This window comes from Bombyx mandarina, chromosome 16 (genome assembly GCF_030267445.1).
Source record: "Bombyx mandarina strain Sakado chromosome 16, ASM3026744v2".
NCBI lineage: Eukaryota > Metazoa > Arthropoda > Insecta > Lepidoptera > Bombycidae > Bombyx > Bombyx mandarina.
Window position 1 is genome coordinate 9,552,901 of NC_143222.1, and position 20,602 is coordinate 9,573,502.

The window sequence follows — 20,602 nt, forward strand, 5'->3', positions numbered from 1 at the left end:
GGTCGGGCGTCCTCGAGGTGGCATCACGATTCTGGTTATGGCAGGGGCTCCCAAAGTTATTTTGTTTACTGCCCCCTTTGAGAATAAATTATTTTTTAGCGCCCCCTTTTTTCACCTACCTAAAAACCATTATGTGCTAGTCGGTGTCTAAGAGTACCCGTAGATGAAATTACAACTCGCTTCCCAATCTACACAACGCCCCCATTTTTTTCTTGATCTCTTACGGTCCCCCTTTAGGCTTGCAGCGCCCACAAGGGGGCGTTATCGCCCACTTTGAGAAAAGCTGGGTTATAGTGTTGAACGCGCAACCCCCATACTCTGCCCGGGTCTTGACCCCTAACCCCTGAGTTTTCAAGTCGGGTGAGAGAGTGCAGGAGGAGTCGTTTGATGGGTAAAACTCTAAAAGTTTGCTTGAGCCTGCGATCCACTCCGAACATCTGCGAACCGTCAAGACCCATATACCCCGCACGCCCTCTGGGTGCGGAAACTTCATGCGTGAGGTTCTTTCACCTGTCCGAGAAAAAAAATACTCCCAGACACTGAATATGAAACAGTTTTCTATAAGAAAAACTGACTCTGATAGGAAATTGAATCTGAACCCCATGGTATAGGTATAGGATACTGTGACTGAACTCCTGCCGTGTGAACCGATTTTGATGTTTTTTTTTATGTGTGTGTGTGTGTGTGTGTGTGTGTGTTTATGTGGATTCGAGAATGGCTTAGATTCGCTATTCGATCCAGTATAAAATGTTTTATTTATTTATTTCCAATATGAAAACGTTTGAAATTTCGTATTTAAGACGGTGCGTGTATGATCCGCTAGTATATTATATAATATTTAATCATTCGGAATTCGAGCTCAAACGAAATCGGTTTTTGAACGATACTATATATTTATTGTGTATGACGTAACGTTTATCACTGTGTTGATAACGAAAGTGTTTTGTCATTCGATATAAACAACTAGCGGACCCGGCGAACTTTGTTCCGCCACACGGTTTGTTTCAAACACATCAATCAACCAGTCAACTTCAAAATTCTACTATAATTTTTTTTTTTAAGAGATTTTATGGCCTGGTAACTAAGACCTTTAAGTCATGGCTTATTTTACTTTATTTTCTTAATTTTATGAAAAATGATAATATGGAGTGAAATGAAATGAAGATGATTGATTTGAGACATTAATCAACTGGGATGAAATTTAATGAGATGATATGGGATGAAATATAATCGCAGTAAAATGGTGGTCATTTACTGAGATTTTTTCAGTGGACTTTTTGGAGGAACCCGAGAAGTTACGTCCAGCAGCTTTGTTTCATTTTCCCACATTTGTGCACTTTCACAGATATTAAACAGTTAATAAACCACCATTATTACACATTTAAACCCGAAGAAACACTAAATAGACAAAATAAAACAAATCACACAACTGCACTCCTCGCGTTCCCGCCAAAAAGTTATTCTACTATAATTAACACAATTAACCATAGAGTATATTACGTTTAGCTGTCAGTTGCGTTTTGTTATAGTTACCACGTTTTATGTCAAGTCCCAAGGGAATGTGATAAAAAGTATCCTATGTCCTTCTCCTAGTTCTAAGCTACCTCCTCACCAATTTTCAATCAAATCAGTTCAGTCGTTCTTGAGTTATAAATAGTGTAACTAACACAACTTTCTTTTATATATATGTCGGCACACGTCAGGGATGGCTGAGCGGTAGTTTCGTCATCACTCGTATTCGATTGAACTCAGTTTAGTCAATAAAACTTTTCAATAATAATTATTGAAACTCAACACACAACTTTCACAGGATGACAGGATAAACCGACAGTTTCGTTGCACATACCGACAGACCGACCGACTGATTGACTGACTGACTGACTGACTGACTGACTGACTGACTGACTGACTGACTGACTGACTGACTGACTGACTGACTGACTGACTGACTGACTGACTGACTGACTGACTGACTGACTCACTGTCAGAGACTCACTGCTGAGACGGACGGAATCACTGTCTGACACGAATGCCACGACTCTGTCCACGTACCGCCATTTTATACTGTGGCGTTACGGAGTCTACCCTTCATTTTGTGATATTTATCAAAACAACATTTCATCATTTAAAATAATAATCAAAACCACCATCTTAATATTACTAAAAGTCGTTATCCACGACATATATATAGATATTGTTTGATATGTTGCGTAGACCGCAGGGGACAAAATAATTTACAGTCTAGTTTAGTAGAAACCTTAATATTTAGAAGTTTCTAGCTATGATTATCTATATGGTTATCAGAATTTAAATTTATTATTTACTTAAAACTCTATAGTTTTTAAAAAGGATTTTTCTTCAGTGTCATTCAGTGAAGTCTAAAAGAAAGTTCAGTTTGTTTAAAATATTAGTTTTAAAAGAGATTAAGGGTTTTAAATGTTGTTTTTTTTATTATATAACAGTAAACGCAATTAAGTCTTTTATTGTTTATTCGTTCTGAAGTACTCTATTTTTTTTATTTCCCGAGCAGGCAGACGAGCATACGACCCACCTGATGGTAAGTGGTTAGCGTCGCTCATAGACGTCAGCAATGCCAGGACATAGCCAAGCCGCTGCACCTGGAATTATAAAATAACTAGCTGTACACGTCCGCTTCGCTGGGCATTTAAAATTAACATTATTATTTCTCACCCCCACAAAGATTCTCATCATTAACTCTCATCATTAACTCCCCCGAAACTGATAGGGAGTCTAACATTCATATAAATATAGCCTATCCATTAAGTACATGTATTTTCTACATGGATACCAAGTTTCAAGTCAATCGGATGCACGGTTCAGTAGTTATAACGGAACATCCGTAAAAACCACTATAGATTTATATATTAGTATAGATTATTATATAATCATTCTTATAATTATAAGAATATCATTATAAGAATACATACAACATGGTAGCATCTACACCGGGATATCATATAATAATATAGCTTAAACAGTCAGCGACTCTGACTCTTGTTAGATTCGCGGTCCTGCTTTATTTTAGTATAATTGACCACTAGACCACAAGAACATGTATAATTTTAGGATCCGAAAATTAAATATTGTGTCATAACTTGTTTTTATATTTTTAAACTGTATTAGTACAGTGACTAATTATTTACTGATGGTAGGACCTCTTGTGAGTCCGCACGGGTAGGTACCACCACCTTGCCTTTTTTGCCGTGAAGCAGTAATGCGTTTCGGTTTGAAGGGTCGGGCAGCCGTTGTAACTATACTGAGACCTTAGAACTTATATCTCAAGGTGGGTGTTACGTTGTAGATGTCTATGGGCTCCAGTAACCACTTACCACCAGGTGGGCTGTGCGCTCTTCCACCCATCTAAGGAATAAAAAATGTCTCGTTAAATTTAGATAGGTTTTGATTATTCCTGTGCAAATCCCCATTTAAAATAATTCGAGATGATTTCGAACAATTAAAAAAAACAATACGATCGAGACGTTATTCAGTGATCCTATGAACGAATAACATTTATAATATTAGATGACGAAAATACCATTATTCCGTTAAGAAATCTGCCAAAAGTATTACATAAATTGAACCCGCAAATTATCGTAATCGCCTCTTGACGTCAAAACGATTATTTGGTAAAGGACTAGTTTATACTCGCAACTTTGGAATGAGAACTTAATATTATTTAATATCATCATCATCATCATCATCATCATCATCATCATCATCATCATCATCATCATCATCATCAACAGCCCAGAGTCGTCCACTGCTGGACATATACCTCTCCCAGTCCACTGAGCCCGGTCTATGGCTCTCCTCATCCACTTCTTGCCGGCCATCGTTCGGAGGTCATCGCACCACCTAGCCAGGGGGCGTCCCACGTTACGTCTTCCACTGCGCGGTCTCCACTCGAGAACCCGTCTGCTCCAGCGATCGTCAGTCCTACGGCATATATGGCCAGCCCATTGCCACTTAATATATAATGTAACTTAAAGTAGTTAATGAAAGTGTGTGTTAAAAATTATCCTCATTTATTAATGAGGATATTAATAATTGAATGATAAGATAATTAGAAGGAATTGTTTTCTCAGCTTCTCAACCGTACAAGCGTACATACGTCAGATTGGAAGATGGATGGATTTGCCATGTTGTCCATATCAGCTTTCCTTGTCGAACTGGTTGTAGAAGAACCATTAATTTTCTAAATAAAATGTTCTCCTTTGGTGGTAGTGAAAATCGTTTAAAAGAAACAAAAATGCTTAGCACGTATTTTGTAACTCCCTCCTCCTCGCGTCGTTTCCTCACTGCCGAGGGTCGTGACCATTATAATTCGACATGATTTTACTCCTTGTGATGTCCCGCCAGCGCCTCCGATCATTGGCCGCATGAAGGGCGTCGTGGAATGGGATCTCTAGTGTGGTGCGGATTTGGTCGAACCACCTTGTCGGACTGCGCCCGCGCGGTCTCTTTCCCTCGATCTTCCCTGTCACGAATAGTCTTTCTAAGCTATCCGGTGTTTTCCGAGCAATATGACCGAAGTACTCGAGTGCGCGGCGAAGGCAGAGTGTGGACAGTCTAGTCTTGATCTGCAGTTGATCTAAGATAGACTGATTGCTTCTCTTCGCTGTCCAAGGTATCCGCAGCATTCTTCTCCAGCACCACATCTCAAAAGCATCCACGCGTTTGCGATCAGCTGCTTTAAGGGTCCAGGTCTCCGCTCCGTATATAAAAATGGAAAAGACCAGAGTGAGCACCAGTTTTGTCTTTGTTTTCTGGACTGTTTCTGGTTTTGTAACTCCCTCCCTATACAGTGCCAAAATTCAGTTTAGCATTGAAATTGACAGGAAAAATCTATGATCTAGTGGAAAATGTCCGATTTTGTTCCACCACTAAACTTAGTCGTTTCCAATTACGCGGCCAAAAAAAGTAACGATTTCATGAATTTAAACCTTCTCTAATTTTCCAATTTTTTGTATTTAGGCATGTTCCGAATAAAAAATGCTTCATCACAATCAAGTCAATCACACATTTATTGACAATATTATATAATATTCATTTACATTTTTCATTTCACGCATTTAATAACGCCAACACGGATGACATTTTAAACAGGAACTTTTTTTAAAAGCTCAGAAATCGTACTTCCTTTGTCTTTAATAATATTCTAATATCCAGTTAGTTTTCCTTTATTATTGTATTATATACTGGTTAAATAAAATTGCCGAATTTTAACACGCATTAGTGGAAAAATAGCAAACAACTTAGAATTTGAATTTCGAACCAGTGATACGAATGAGATTGGGGGTAGTTTTTAATGTATAACTCCGAATTTAACAGTGTTTAAGAATACACTCGTATAGTTATAGGAGCAAGTGCCTGTTGTCATGACAACAAATTTACTGTACTTATAATTACGGTAACATTAAGGTTATGAGAATTAAATCAAATAACTCGCTTTTGGCCCCAAATTTGAAAACGACCTAATTAAATATGATTGTGTCACAGAGGAGCAACACGGTCGTGATACTCGTAAATATTAGATGTACGAGGTTGAGAATTATTATTATGTTCGCCATTTCTGGATTGTATCACCCTGTTGATATATATTTAAATTGTCTATAATACATTTTTTTTTACTATACCGTATAGGTACAAGACATTTTGGTGAGCGAGATAAAGAAGGCTTATTTATTTTTGACATTAATGTAATATTGCTGCGTCGATAGTTGGACTTTATAGTTTCGCCCAAATCGCGATTGTTGCTATGATATGAATTTGTTTATATTCTGTCTTTAGATTAAGACCGACAGTGAGATTTACAAGCAACCACATCCTTATTCTATATTCAACTGAATTAGTAAAGAAGCTTCACTTCATTCAGGTGCATCAAGTTGCACGCGCACCGTTTTTTATAATACAATGATAGCGTCGAACTTCTTTCTATCTTTTTACTAGTGAAATAAAAAGCTAGCAGTTGGTAAACAATAGATTGAAAGACAAATAGAAAATATTTTATTTTTAAAAAACATTTATTTGAGAAACAAAATGCAGTATTTGCATTGATAACAAAAAAGTTTCCTTTTACATGAATCCCACTGTCTTAGAATAATAGGACACCTCCTTCCGAAGATTTGAAACAAAATCAAATAAATGGTGCTGTATACTTTAATTAGATTGCGCAGTGACATTTCAATAGTCGTATTATTTGTTTGTATCTAACACGCAACATTTTTTAGTATTTGATCATCATCAAAACCCCCACATTCACTCTCCGCAGGACACACCTCTCTCAATATCTACCACTTCCAAAAGACTGGTAGCAAGAGTAGATCGAGCTCTGAAGTTACTCAGCATTCTCTAAATCTTTTTTTTTTCTTCGATAATTTGAAGTTCTAAGGAATATTCGTTACTCCGTGGTGAGCATATGCCAGATTCATAACAGCAAAACCCCTAGTTCTCTTGCTTTTTTTTTTATGATCGAAACATTACTGGTGGCCCGAATGCCTTTCCAGCTTCACCAGGACAGGTGGGCGAGCAAATGCTCAGCCAGGAGGTGTGGGTTTTGCTTACAACTGCCCGAGCGCCTCCGAAGGAGACCTAATAACTCAAGAGCAATTGTTTCGCGAATGAATCTACTACCGATAAATCTACTACCGTTCTCTTGCGTGATTTGGAGAGTGGTTAAATTTCGCTATCGGTGCCATACAAAAGAGTTTAGTAAATTTCAAAGGCGAACTTCATCTGAACAAATTCATTACTGCCATGTGCACTTGGAGATTTTGACATTTCAACTAATAAGATTAACGCTTAGATACAAGATGGTTGCCGTGACGATATGTTAATCTTTCACAACTGCTCCCAATAATTATTTGCTCGATTGATATTAAGTTATTGGAAACTTCATTGCAGAACAATAAACATGTCGAAACCTTGGACGACGGTCAGCTTCGAGCGCTCCTCGATGAAGCCATCACGTACAAATGTCCCAAAGATCGCGAGGGCAAAAGCAGTCTTTTCAAGGTCAGTCCCCAATTTTGCTATCCGGCAATTGCTGAAACGTTATTGTTTCTCAGAAGGTTTCTTACTGTTTCTTTATGCTGTAAAATATTTCGGACAATCCCGAAATTGAATATACCTTAACAAGCGATATGGCAAAAAAAAATAATTACATAGTCGTCAGGTCTTAATAAAGGATCTCCCAGAACTATTGGAAACGCAAAGCCATACTTATAAGCGTTGAAATATACAGGGTGTCCCAAAACTCAACGATAACCTGGTACCGGGCGAGAGGCCAAGGTATACAAGTTATGAAAAAAAATAAGAAAAAAAAAATTATGTCACTTAGTCAAGCGATGATAAACATTTTTCGAAAAAGTAAAAAATTTGACACCCTTGGTCGCATTTTTAGGTACTGTGATCGCAATTTTCACAATTTTACAGTGATTTTTTTAATAATGTTATCTCAAATAACAGTGCTATTAATCGTAACCACAAATGAAAGTAATAATCATTGTTAACTAAGTGAAATAAATTATATTTTGACGAGTTATGGTTTATAAAATATATGTCAGTCAACTTTGACACTCTACGTTGGAAAAAAAATGTACTACACTATGTATGTGAAAAATGTCTATCATCGCTTGACTAAGTGACATAGATTTTTTTCTTATTTTTTTCATAACTGGTATACCTTGGCCTCTCGCCCGGTACCAGGTTATCGTTGAGTTTTAGGACACCCTGTATACATAGATATCTGATAAAAAGCAAACAAATCTGTTCGCCTCACGAACGTTAGTTCGATGTGGGAATTAAACACAGTGTTTTTTTTTTATATATCTCTTAAACAAGGGCGCAAGAGTATGGTATAAGTTATATTTGAGCAGGTGTTGCTTTATGTAGGAATAGTACAAAATGGTGAAAAAAAGAGTAAGGGCTTTATTATTGGGCTTAACACCGACATAGCACTGCCCCAATATGCGGGGTGTTGATCTGGAGATACAGAATCCTAATAAAAAAATGTCGTTTCCCATGCCAATGTTTAGGTACAAATATTTAAGTGTTCCTCGATCATAATTTTTCATATTATAGATTAAAAGCGATAGATTTGTATTTGGTACTATGCGGAAGAGGGAAAATATTGTTTTGTGTGTCACTTGTGTTTATAATTATTAGGAGACAATAACAAAATACAGGAAACTGAAAGGATCTCTCAAATGTCATACGAGAAATTGTATAACAAACAGATTTAACAGAAGTAAATGGCGATAATACACTTGTAAAAATGAAAAGAGCAAGAAAATGTTTATGCACGAATTCTGATCATCGAAAACAATTTCCAGACCTCAAAGAAGTGCTTCAATGAAAATGATACGAAGAATTAACACTTTACGGTCAATTTATTTGAAATTAATGATTAATATACTAGTATCAAGTTGCGAATAGCGTGTTTGAATATGGTACAGGAACTTCTTGAGGAAGTGGAACAAGACGAGCAAGCATGTGAGGCGGCGGCGCGGTGCACGGGAGGAGGACGCGGGTCAAGACGAGGGGCGAGGGCGCGGCCACCCCTCCCTCATTCCAACTCACTCCAGGACCTCGTGGCCGCACTGGCCGCCGAGCCCACGTCCCGGCGACACCACGCCCGACACGCGGCCCACGTGCCCGCCACCGCCTCCGTCTCCGCTCGGGCCATACACGGAGGAAGCCTCCCATCCGGAGTTGATACCTGTTAGTAAACGCTATGCAATTTGTTCCGCTTCACGCTGCGCTCGATTAAACGTTCACATTTACGTCTTCACAACCCAGCATCACTCCTGTGCGAGGAACCGGCCCGGGGCGCGGGTTATTTGGCCACTGTGCGGTGTGTGAATCCGCCGCCGCTCGCCGAACGCCGAGTGTCCGCCAGTGACGCCAACTCGCCCCACGAAATGGAATCGCTCAACAGGTAAGTCAAGCTCTATACCACACACAATAAATATAAAAAAAGCATATGTCAATAATAATTAAAATACGTTAAGTTGTAAACGTCGCTTGCATTAATCACCTACGGTATCGCGATAGTGTATGATCACTTCAATTGTTTTCGTTGTAAAGCGTGACGCAGATTAAAGAGTCGGGTATCGTTCGCGTGACCTCTAGTGAAACCGAGCGGCATTGTTCGCAGACGGAGCAAGCCGATGTTCCCGATGACGTATACGGCGCGCGCTACGCTGGAGATCGGCAGCGGCAGCGTGAGCTCGGGCCGCGCGGTCACCACCACCACCGCCTCGAACCAGGTGCGTAAGTCGCCCCCCACACTAACGCGCCCAACAAACTTACGCAAACACCAAAACGGAGCTCTCCCTCGCCGTCAGGTGGGTCTCGGCGGGGCGCGGGCCGGCACTCCGCCCGATGAGCCCGGCCGCAACATGCGGAGACCTTACCGCGATGCAGCAGGGGGGGCCGGACCGCGCGGCCCGGACTCCAGCTCCGCCGACTGGCTGCGTTGGGTGGACTCGTGGTACGAAGGCTTGGCCGCCTACGCCGCTTCACATGAGATGGTCGGCCGGCCGCAGAGACGTAACTCCTCCCATGAAATCCACGACGACAAAGAAAGCAAAATTAAATACAATAGTTTTTTAAAATTTCACTCGTCACAAGATTTTCGAAGTTATGATGGAGGACAAAGTTCTAAAGCTACACCCGATGAATGTTATCAAGTCCCTCGGGCAAAAACAACAAATATAAATTGTGATTGTTTCTGTGAAAATATCAAGGACGCTAATTCAAAAAGTGTTACTAGGTTTAAAAATGGATGTAGAGAACGCTTAGGAAAAGATTTAGTTATGCCGAACTTGTCGGCAATAAATCCACGCAATGTTAGAGTTATGACTATAAGTGCGCCTTCCGCTGTGGAAAATGTAAAAAGTAATGAGAATGAGAAGTCTTGTAACTCTTATAAAAAATCTTCTCACAAAATAATAGAAGTAAAAGATAACAATGAGAGTACTTTAGAAAAGGAAATAGACAAAACAATTACGTTTACCTCAAAAGATTCTAAAAGCTTAACAATATCTGGAACCACGGATGATATTCCTTCGAAGAATGAAATAAATTCTGTCGATAAAACTCTTTCTTGTACTAAAATAAACGTTTATTCTAAAGATTCTAGAAAAGAAGAAGACTTATATGATGAAAGCCTTAGTGATCAATGTATGAATACTACAGAAACACATGATATAAAGCAATCGACGAATTTACATTGCTCTATCTCCAAAGATAATATTAGTGCAGTAGAAAAAGCACCACCAAAGAATAGTTATGAGAATATTTCGAAAAACAAAACATGCTCTCTAGATAAAGAAGAATTTGAAAAAATATATAATGAAAATAACTTAGTTAGTTTGCTTGGTGATGAAATTAAGTCACCTTCCATAAAATCTTCTAGTCTAGTAGAAGTTCCTAAAGAAATTTCTCAAGAACGTACAGAGGTCATCCAAACTGTAGATGTAGATTTAACTGTAGATGTAAAACAATCTACAGATGATTATTGTGATAAAGAAGGATCTGAATTAGCTTTAGTGAACTACGATAACTATTTAACGCCAAACGAGGTTTGCTATGAAATTTTAGAGGTAATAGATTGTAAGACCGTGGATATTGTTACGGAAAATGGAATAGAAATGGTGGTTATACCATCTAATGTGAATTTAGATGATGAATACTTGAAATCGAATTTCACTCAGTATATGGACAATCAACAAAAACTTATGGACGCGCTGAAGGCTGAGAGTAATATTGTAAAAGAGGCTAACGCGTCCACATCAGTCGTGGAAGACATCAACAAAGACATTCCAGAACATTCCGTTATAACTGACGCTGAGTGTAAAGAAAAAACTGTACAAGAGATTAAAATAGATCTCACCATAAATAAGTGTACTGAAATAGCTTGTATAGAAAAAGTTACGAACAATAATAACGACGATGAGATCGATAATAAAGAATTAGCAATAATCCAAAATAGAAATTCAGATAGAAAGCCGGTTGAAAAGTTTACAATAACTGACTTTCCTTACAATGCTTATATATTTTTAACACAACCCACGTTGCTAGCTTCGCTCAATAACAATAATGAAAAGCTACAAATACAAGATATAATAAAAAGCACTAACATCAAACCGTACGTCTCGGAAAACGCAGCAACGAAAGCGAATAAGAAAAAGAAAGAAAAGCCACGGCCCGGTAACGTTAATTTGAAAAAAGATGCTTTAATACACAAAAACGCACTAAAAGTTTTGTTGTTTGAAGATCTTTCTCATGACGATGATAGGAATGACGAAACCGAGTCAGGGAAATACGGGCAAGCTACTGATAACGATAAAGAGGTAGGATTGCCTAATAGCAAATGAAGCATTGAAATAGTTTGTGGCCTCGAAGGATACGTTTCTGACGATGCTTGTGTTTTCGCAGGTCGATTCCGCTATACCGTTCAGTTGCATCACAACGCCGGAGGTTGTGAGCGGCTGCAACACGACCCCATCCGCCTCGCAGTCGGCGGCGGCCGTCGATCCAAAGGTGACTCGTACTCTTAAATATATCCATGACGCCATGCATACTTTTTTTAAGGGATTTTATGACCCGGTAACTAGGACCTTTAAGGTCAACTTTAGTATTTTAATTTATATTCTTATTTTTATGAAAAATTATATTATGGAGTGAAATTAAATGAAATGAGATGGAATGATATGGGATGAAATATAATCTCAGTAAAATGGTGGTGATTTACTGAGACTTTTCAGTGGACTTTTTGTAAGATTCAGAGAAGTTTACGTCCAGCGGCTTTATTTTCCCACATTTGTGCACTTTTACAGATACTAAACAGTCAATAAACCACCGTTATTACACATTTAAATCTGAAGAAATACTAAATAGACAAAACAAATCACACAACTTCACTCCTCGCGTTTCCGCCAAAAAGTTCTATACAAACTAATTGCAGCTTTTTAAAACTACCCTTCAAATACGCTTTGGTAAATAAACAATTACATAGTTTGTGGCTTCAGTCATTGCAGTAGATGGATATTAATTTTATTGTTTCGCATCACAAAATGTTTATTTGTATTTTATATTTTATTTGAAAACTGATTATGCGTTTATTTGGTAACTAACTATCTATCTACCCTTCTACGTTAATATTTAGGTAAGAAATGTAGAAGTTGTTTGTTTGTTTGCTTCGATTGATCACTGGAAGAACTGGACCTATTTTATGTTTAATAATAAACAGCTATACTATACCTAGGTAGAACAAATCATCGTTAATTTTAACAAACAATATTTTTATTCTGAAATTTTTTATTATCTTGATATTTTCTATGTTACTAATAATTATTTAAATTAAATTCTAAATCAATTATCTAAATTCCTTTAGATGATATTCAGAACAGTTACAATTTAAGCGAACTAAATAATCATTCTAACTAAATATAGTCTTTAATTGGATGTACTTATTAAATTAATAAATTGTTTACTGTTAGAATATAATTTATTATTAATTTTAATAAATTTTTAAAATGAATATCTCTAGAATATAGCATGCTATGTTATAAGAGAAGATCTATACATATGAATGTGGTATCAAGTGGATCTTTTTCTTGTTGTCCTTATCCACTAATTTTTGGGGTCGGTGCAGCATGTAGTCTCATAATGCTGCATAGGGATTTGACATGAGTTTTACGAACATGAGAATAAATTTATAAATTAAACGTTTAAAATTAATTGATATTAAATAATTTAAATTATTTTGAACGTATTTGATTTATTTATGTGACCAGCTCGGAGATGAGTTGTACAACAACCTTTTTTTTTTCAACGATAAAACAGATCCCTATTTGTGTTTCTGTCTCATTGTGCTGTCTTCTATGAAACGTTTTATGAAGTAATACAGAGGAGGGGGAAACAGTTGAATTCATTTCCAATCGAAAATTATGTTTAATATATCTTAATTATATATTATGTACTTATGTATATTTCATTACGCCGTTCGATGTTGTAGAATTAGTTTTTTTTTTTATTTGCAGCATTCTTAGTGTTCTTGTTACCTATATGTAGTATTTAATATTTTGTTTGCAAACAGCCTCGCGGCGTGATATCGAGCGCGTTCAACGGGCTGCCATTGTCGCGCCCCAACTACGGCTCGACCGCGTCGACCGCTAGCGATGAACACAAGGTCTCACGCACTCCGCGCGCTGCCGCCGCTTCCCTTGCTAATTCATTACATCTTTCGCAATCAAACTACCCCCGTTATTACTAAAATTGCACACGTCAACATTCCCAACGATCCATTAATTCACATTCGCAGCTAATTATTAGCCAAACTAACACATAAATTGGCGCGGCATCGGCGTGTATTAAATTAAATAAATAAAAAGACACATTCGGCTACCGATTCTAATTGTGCTTTATCGTTTACAGAAGTCTTTAGACGAGAATGGGAACGCGGTGCAGGCGTTTAGTTCGCCTCTAGCGGGCTCCGGGCAACAAAAGAAGCCGAGGAGGAAAAAGTCGTCGAAAAATGAAACCGTAATCGATTGTAGGCAGATCGACGGGTACCAGGGCGACAAAGACGTCAACGAACTTCTGCGTTTCATCGAGTCCGACGCAGAGAGCGCCCGACCCAAGCTCGGCCGCGCCAAGCACCGCGACGACAACGACGACAAGGCGGCCAAGAAACGGTCAACCGAACGCCGCAAAGACAAAGACCACAAGGCCAAACGCGCTTCCTCGCTCGAGGAACTCTCTCGCACCACGCTCGAGGAACTCACCGGGCCCCGCGCCGACCCCGCGCCCAAGCCCGAGCGGCGCTCCTGGGGCGAGACGCGCGACGACCCCGATCCCGACCCCGTGCCCGTCGGAGAGCTCACCGACTTCCAGACCGTCACCAAGCGACGCAAGCCGCGGCGTCGCCTCGACGAGCAGCCGCGTCGCCGCCACGAGCCCCCGGCGCCCCCCTCCGACCACACCGGCCCGAACGACTCTGGTGACGAGCTAGAGTCTGCACACTCGCCGCCACCCGCCGCGCCGCCCGCCCCTCCTCCCGCATCCTACGCGGACATCGCGCGCACCCGGCACAACATCCCCGACCTCATAGAGTCCTGCAACTACTACGCGGAGGGCGAGGAGGAGGGTGAGCGCGTCGCGGAGCCGCCCACCCTGCCCGCCGACATCAAGCCGGGCACCGGCGGTGTCCGCCCCCGCCGTGACGGGAAGGCCGCGAACGCAAAGCGCGGCAAGGATCGGTCGCCGCCCGCGCCCGACGTGGTGGCCGACCGGCGGCCCGCCGTCATCCTGCTGGACGCGGGCGCGCGGCCGCCCGACATGGACGGCGTGACGTTCGGGTTCGACGTGAACGAGCAGCTGGTGGGCGGCGGCGGGCGGCGCGTGGACCTGCTGCCGGGCGCGGCGGGGGCTGCGGGGGCGGCGCGCGGGGCGGGGGGCGTGGCGGTGCGGGCGGGCGCGCTGCTCGTGCGCTACGTGCCGCCGCCGCCGCCCGCCGACACGCACCACCTGCTGCAGATCGTCGACTACGTCGGCAACGGTGCGTGTGGCGCTTTCACTAATTTACATGTATTTAAAATATGCATGTAATTAATGTTTTTATCAAATTATTTTCATATACAGCAACAGTTTTAAGACCTCATTTTAATTAATCCATGGTAATGTTGCAAACACTGGATTTGTTGAATTCAAAAATTTTGAGACTAAATTATCCTTACTACCTTACTATACTATCCTTTAGATAATGTAGGTACTATTAAAATTTGTAAAAAAGCAACATCTAGTCAGTTTGTCATCGCGTGACATTAAACGCTCTAAAATATATGTCTTATCGCATGGTCTCTCCGGTTCTATTACTTCTTTTAAAAACAGTAAATTTCTTGTGGATTATTTTTTTATTTAGGGTCGCTATGTAAGAGAGTAATTTTGTAGTGTTTGACCAATGACGTTTGTTGTTCGCAGCCTGGGAGGAGGTGGTCCGGTGCGGCGGCGGCAAGGTGCGGTACTACAGCGAGTAGGGCGGGCGGCGACCGGACACAAAATGAACTGTGGGATCGCTTCTTGTCGTAACAAGGAAGCCTAGTGCCCCGGGGTGGACAGGACTAAAGTGTTTTGTTGCGAGTGCCGCGAATTGCCGCGAACTGCCGCACGAACCGATCGAGCGCCTCGCGTTCTGCTGAACGTTAAACGTGTAAGAGAGACTTTGAGATTACTATTTTTGCACTGGTGTAGTGTGTGCCGCCGCGGCCGGCCCCCCAACTAATCGCGAACGTTTGATGTTGGTCCTAGGACCGACTGCTCGAGTTTATTTTGTTATGTATTTTTTAAGTTACACCTATTTTAATGTAAATAAATCGGAGATCTTTTGAAATGTTGCCGGGACACCAGCGCGTGGACTGTCCCTTTACACTCGACCGGTCAATTAGTGTACTAAATATTCATGAAGAAATACCGACGCAAAAAAATCGCCTATGATGAAGACGTTTAATATTCAGTATTCGGACATCACAAATTTAAAAAAAAAAACGGAATTTGCAGTATACTTGTTAATCAAACTTTTTTTGTAATGAATTACATTACTTCTTTTTTTAATTTATTTATTAGACGGATACAAAGTCCATTGGCACTTACATTACTTCACCGGCCGAGTGTTGCCAGAGCGTGTTGAGCTAAAATGAGACAAATTCTAATGAGAATATATATTTTATCTACGTTTGTTAAAATACATAGATTTCTCATCGAGATTAATATGATGTTACACTGTATATGAATATACTAATAACAACCATTGATTGTGGGAATTAAAAGAGTTTGAATTAAACTTAAATATTTAAAGTTCATCCGACAAATAAATTGCTGCAGTACTTTAATTTTTATTTACCGATTTTCATTTGTTTAAAGTTAAATGTTAAAACCAAAGATGTCTCAATAGTATAAGGCGAGCTTCAAATGTAACATCATTATTAAAGTTTATATTATATTAAAGGAATCCCCATATACGAAAATCTTGTGTGAGGCTTAATAAAAACATTGTATATGTGTATACATACGTGTTATGGAATAATGAACTGTAACTCATAGACCTTTGGGTACGGATTCCCTTCTGTAAATAACTTGTGAAAAGTCTATCGAGCTTGGCTCATAAGTCAATGTTGAATTTGTAGGCTATTTTAGTGATTCAAACAAATTATTGATTGAGGGCGGAAAACCAAAAGGAATGTTTCTCGAACATGAGATAATTTATTATGAAATAGATCTGAGAATAAATAATTTCATAATTTTTTTTAAAACAATTATTATCCAGACATAAATAAATTGACACCATCCCATTAAAAGTGATTTTTACGAAAAATAAATGATATTTCTAATAAAATAAAACATGAATTAAAGTGAAGACTCGTGTCCCTTGGACTCTAACAGAGGTGTTATGAAGCCATTAGCTACAAACTAACACAAACAAGCCCCCTTTTGATGAAAGGAACAGTTGACGTTATAAGGTCTTCAAAAAAAATAACTGGTTCAACATTTTTCAACTGGAACCTAAACCTAGAGGCAAATGCGCCGCTCATGAACTTAAATTTGTACCTACTTCGCTAGAACGTTCTATTCCAATTATTCATCACGTGTTCGAGAAACTTCTCTTTAATAAAACGCCCAGAATATATACCTACGAAATGTCAGATTTAGTTACAGTGAACGAATGCTCGTATGAAGTATGTGAAGCGTTTACATGAGCGGATCCATATTTTTTTATTTTGATTATTTTTAAATGTTCCTGACGCATCCACGTCGATACGCGAACAATAATTGATGATACACTAGTCTCTTAATTGAAAAAAAAACATAAAAAAAAACAATAAACTCATTAAATACTATAAAAAATTTTTTAGTGATAATAATTATATTTAAGAGTCGGTTTGTTGTGGACTTGTTCAGGAACTGATGCTTTTTGTCTGTCATTTGTTTAATGTTGATTGTTTTTGCTCCTGAATTGCTTACGTGATATGAGAGAGTAGGATTTAATTAATCTATTTTGCACTCTTTCCTGATTCAGCTATGTAACAAACAGACAGACTAACTCTTTACCACTCCACATTAAATAGTTTAATTTTCAATTCGAATAGTCTACATATCTGCGAAAAAAAACTAAATACTTGCTCAAACTATCAGAATACATATACGAGAACACAAAACTATATATTAAATTATTTAAAATATAATACAATGAAAAATGATCTTTTTTACTTAAAGGCAACAATAATAGTTTAGAAAAAATTATCCTTAAACGCATGACAAATTTCTGTTGAAAATCTTTGATATATACCAAAAAATATGAAAATGTATTCTAACGAGTAAAATATTATGTAAGTTGGCATCAAAGTAATAAAAGTCTGATTCTAAAATATAAAAAAAAATATATGATTTGTCTATTAAAATAATTATTAATTTCGATTTTATAAATCTACATGTTTGAATGTTACGTTTATATTAATTTAGAAAGATTCACTCACTTAAAGTTTTCTTGTGTGCTATAGTTTTAAAATTTTAACCATAATATGCTTATAGAATAATTAAAAGTAAACTGGAAGAAGGGGTTATGTAGCTAAAACTTATAAATGTTGTAATATCTTAAAACGTTACAGGACTTGGAATCATCATTCTAAATAAAAAAGACAAGTTGAGTATGCACAAAAAATTATATTCACAATTAATAATATTAATAATCTGTGCCATTGTGTATTAATTAACACTAAACCTACCTCTACCGGTCAAATTGACCGTTTTCAAACTTTTATGAAATGAACACCTGTAATTGCTGTAATACTGTTAACAAACTATTTGATGATTCTTAGAACATGCATATAGTGTTTTCATCACTCCTTAATTCTTTCTACTAATACTTCACTTATATATTTCTTTTGTTTTTTTCATGAAAAAAGACCCTTATTTGCTTTGAATAATACTGGTCAATAAAATGGTAGGCAGGCAGTGGCTTGGGTCTGCTCCTGACTTTGGTGAAGTCCATGGGCGACGGTTACCACTCACCATCAGGTAGACCGTATGCTCATTTGCCTACAAGGGCAATAAAGAAAGGAAAAAAAGATGGAACGCGGCAGGAATAGCTACATAAGAACTCTCAGTAGGTTTAGCGTTAATTTACAACAATAATATTAAATATCTGCAGAATATTACGATCAAGGCAAGCCCACACCTGCGTGCATATAAAAGAATTAAAACTCAAATATTTGAATGTATATGATTAGCATTATGCCCATGCCCCTTTTGCCCAACAATGTCTTCAAATTATAAATCAGATTTTCAATTAAAAAAAATTGAAACCAACAAAACATGGCCACAATATATAGTGTGTTTCTGTTTTTACGTTGGGAATAAAACAAACATACTTAAATTTAAAGGGTTAACTATTTATTATTTCTTTCCCGTGTAAAATATGTAAATAGTAAACAGAATATTAACGGATTTTTTTTATGTTGTTAGTACATTTGTAGACTATAAAGAGCACTGATCTCTGCCATTGAACTGTAATGGAAACTGCAGATCACGATTGAACACGTAATAAATGAACATATAATTCTGATTTTTTCTATATTTTCTTAGCGTTATTCGCGTTACGTTACGACTATTAAGTGACAGCGGTACTCCTTTGTTTCATGAAGGTTCATGATCACTTATCAATACTATATTTAATCTGTGGTTAAGATTACGTATTGAATGTTGTATTGGGTATATGGCGGGAATTTTGAGGCACAATACAAAACATGTTATGAACATTTCTTACAAATAGTTAGTTGTTGTTATAAATAATTTAATAAAATGTAACACATGTCCCTACAACACAAACGTAATCTTCTATCGATATAAACTACAGTTTGAATATGTTTGTTATTAATGGTAACTTCGCCATCTTTTACTCATACGAGAATGTGGATGAAATAAAAAACTAATTGTTTCTATTGAGCTGAAATCTAATTATTTTATATAGAGGTAATCGAGTGATAATGCTTAGGAAAGCTATTTGGCGAAATGTAAATGTATAAAATATATAAAATAATGCTGGTATATATAAATATATATATGTATAAGAGGGCGGTTGTCTTAGACTCTGATGAAATTCTGTTTGTAGGCCGAGGTTGCGTCGACGGCTTGACGGCTCCGGTGTAATTAGTGCTAGCTTTGTGTAACACGTTTCACTGTGACTTTGTCAATTGGGACTTTTTTTTTTTCTTCAGAAGCAAGCTCAACAAAGACCGCCATTCGCTTGACAATAAAACCTCGGCAATTATTGTGAAATAATATTGTGTTTCTTTAAGACGTCAGGGTTAGTCTTTTGTTCAGAGTTTGAGGCAACCGACATGTATCATATTATGTGAGAATTTTTTATTTATCTGCTTTTACATCTAACTATAATGTATTTAAGTTTTAACTCTATTCTTCTTAAATGTTAGAAGTTAAGTCGTCTTTTCTTTATCTGTTCTAATAATAATAATAATAATATCGATATCTCAGTTGGTAAGTTATTTTGAGAGAATATGGAAATTAAATGAGTCAGGGTAGTTGCGCTCGTGTTTTTAAGTAATTCTAAATTAATCTAGAGTGTACATAATAATTTATGGCTAACGATGACTAACGCTTATTGGGATGATGAATTAAAAAAAAAATTTTTTAATTTTTTTTTAATTTGTTTAATAGTTTATGGAAAATAAATAATGCGTAGTTGAGAAAGGGGTTGTAATTAAACGGCATTCTTTTATAGATTCGCTTCTCAATTGTTTTGACAAATTGATAATAATTAATAGAAAAGAATTCCGCATACTTACCTTAATTTTACTGAATTTTAAATTTCCTATTCTTTGCAACTGAGGTGTTGATATCAGAATGAAACTAATTAAGTACAATACGATTGTGTACTTGGGAGCTTAAATTAAAATATGCTGAAGTCATTTGAAGAATGCGAAATTGTTAACATTTGTTACTGTATATAAGTCGTCTATTATCAAAGGTGGCAATCTGTGCATTTGGACAAAAAAATGTTATTGATATGTCAATACAGATTGATTTGAATATAATCGTCTCCTTCAAAGAATACTGTTCAAAACCTGCATTAAATAAAGGTTAATACTTAACCTGTTATTTATCTAAGATGTCGTTCAGAAGAGTTTTGTGACTGCCAATGGAATACAAAGTCAATAATTCGTTTTTCTGATTTACCAATAATTGTCCAAAAGTCACATTGCCGGCTTTGATAATAGTCGACTCATATAACAATTCTACAGTAGAACTTCAACTAATATCAGATCTGGTTTCGCTTCATTGGATTAGGTTTCGTTATTTTCGTCTACATTTTTGTGAATAGAGTTAATTAAACTTAACATCGATTTTGACTGTAAAAGATTGTTTATTCGAAAACAATATTGTAACCAACCGCAATTTACAGTTATAAACTTTTTCACTGTTTCCGTTTTCTTAATAAAAATGTTGAAAATACTGTCTCGATTTGGTTTCAATCGGAATTACTTGTTGGATGGTCGGACTT

The 20,602-nt window shown here is 37.8% G+C and overlaps 1 protein-coding gene across 3 annotated transcripts in view; it reads left to right on the forward strand.

Moving 5' to 3' along the window:
- Positions 1–20,558, forward strand: part of LOC114247708 (uncharacterized) — a 41,999-nt gene extending 21,441 nt beyond the window's left edge. Inside the window, exons 2-10 of one of the 3 annotated variants that reach the window (XM_089734033.1) lie at positions 6,925–7,035; positions 8,478–8,742; positions 8,821–8,959; positions 9,179–9,290; positions 9,369–11,378; positions 11,464–11,568; positions 13,127–13,219; positions 13,465–14,587; positions 15,010–20,558. In XM_089734033.1, coding sequence (XP_089590159.1) covers positions 6,925–7,035; positions 8,478–8,742; positions 8,821–8,959; positions 9,179–9,290; positions 9,369–11,378; positions 11,464–11,568; positions 13,127–13,219; positions 13,465–14,587; positions 15,010–15,065 — 4,014 coding nt within the window. In that variant the 3' untranslated portion in view covers positions 15,066–20,558. Of the gene's footprint in view, positions 1–6,924; positions 7,036–8,477; positions 8,743–8,820; positions 8,960–9,178; positions 11,379–11,463; positions 11,569–13,126; positions 13,220–13,464; positions 14,588–15,009 lie in introns of all 3 variants that reach the window. The other 2 variants (XM_089734031.1, XM_089734034.1) reach the window with 2 other exon arrangements.
- Positions 20,559–20,602: the final 44 nt, after the last annotated feature.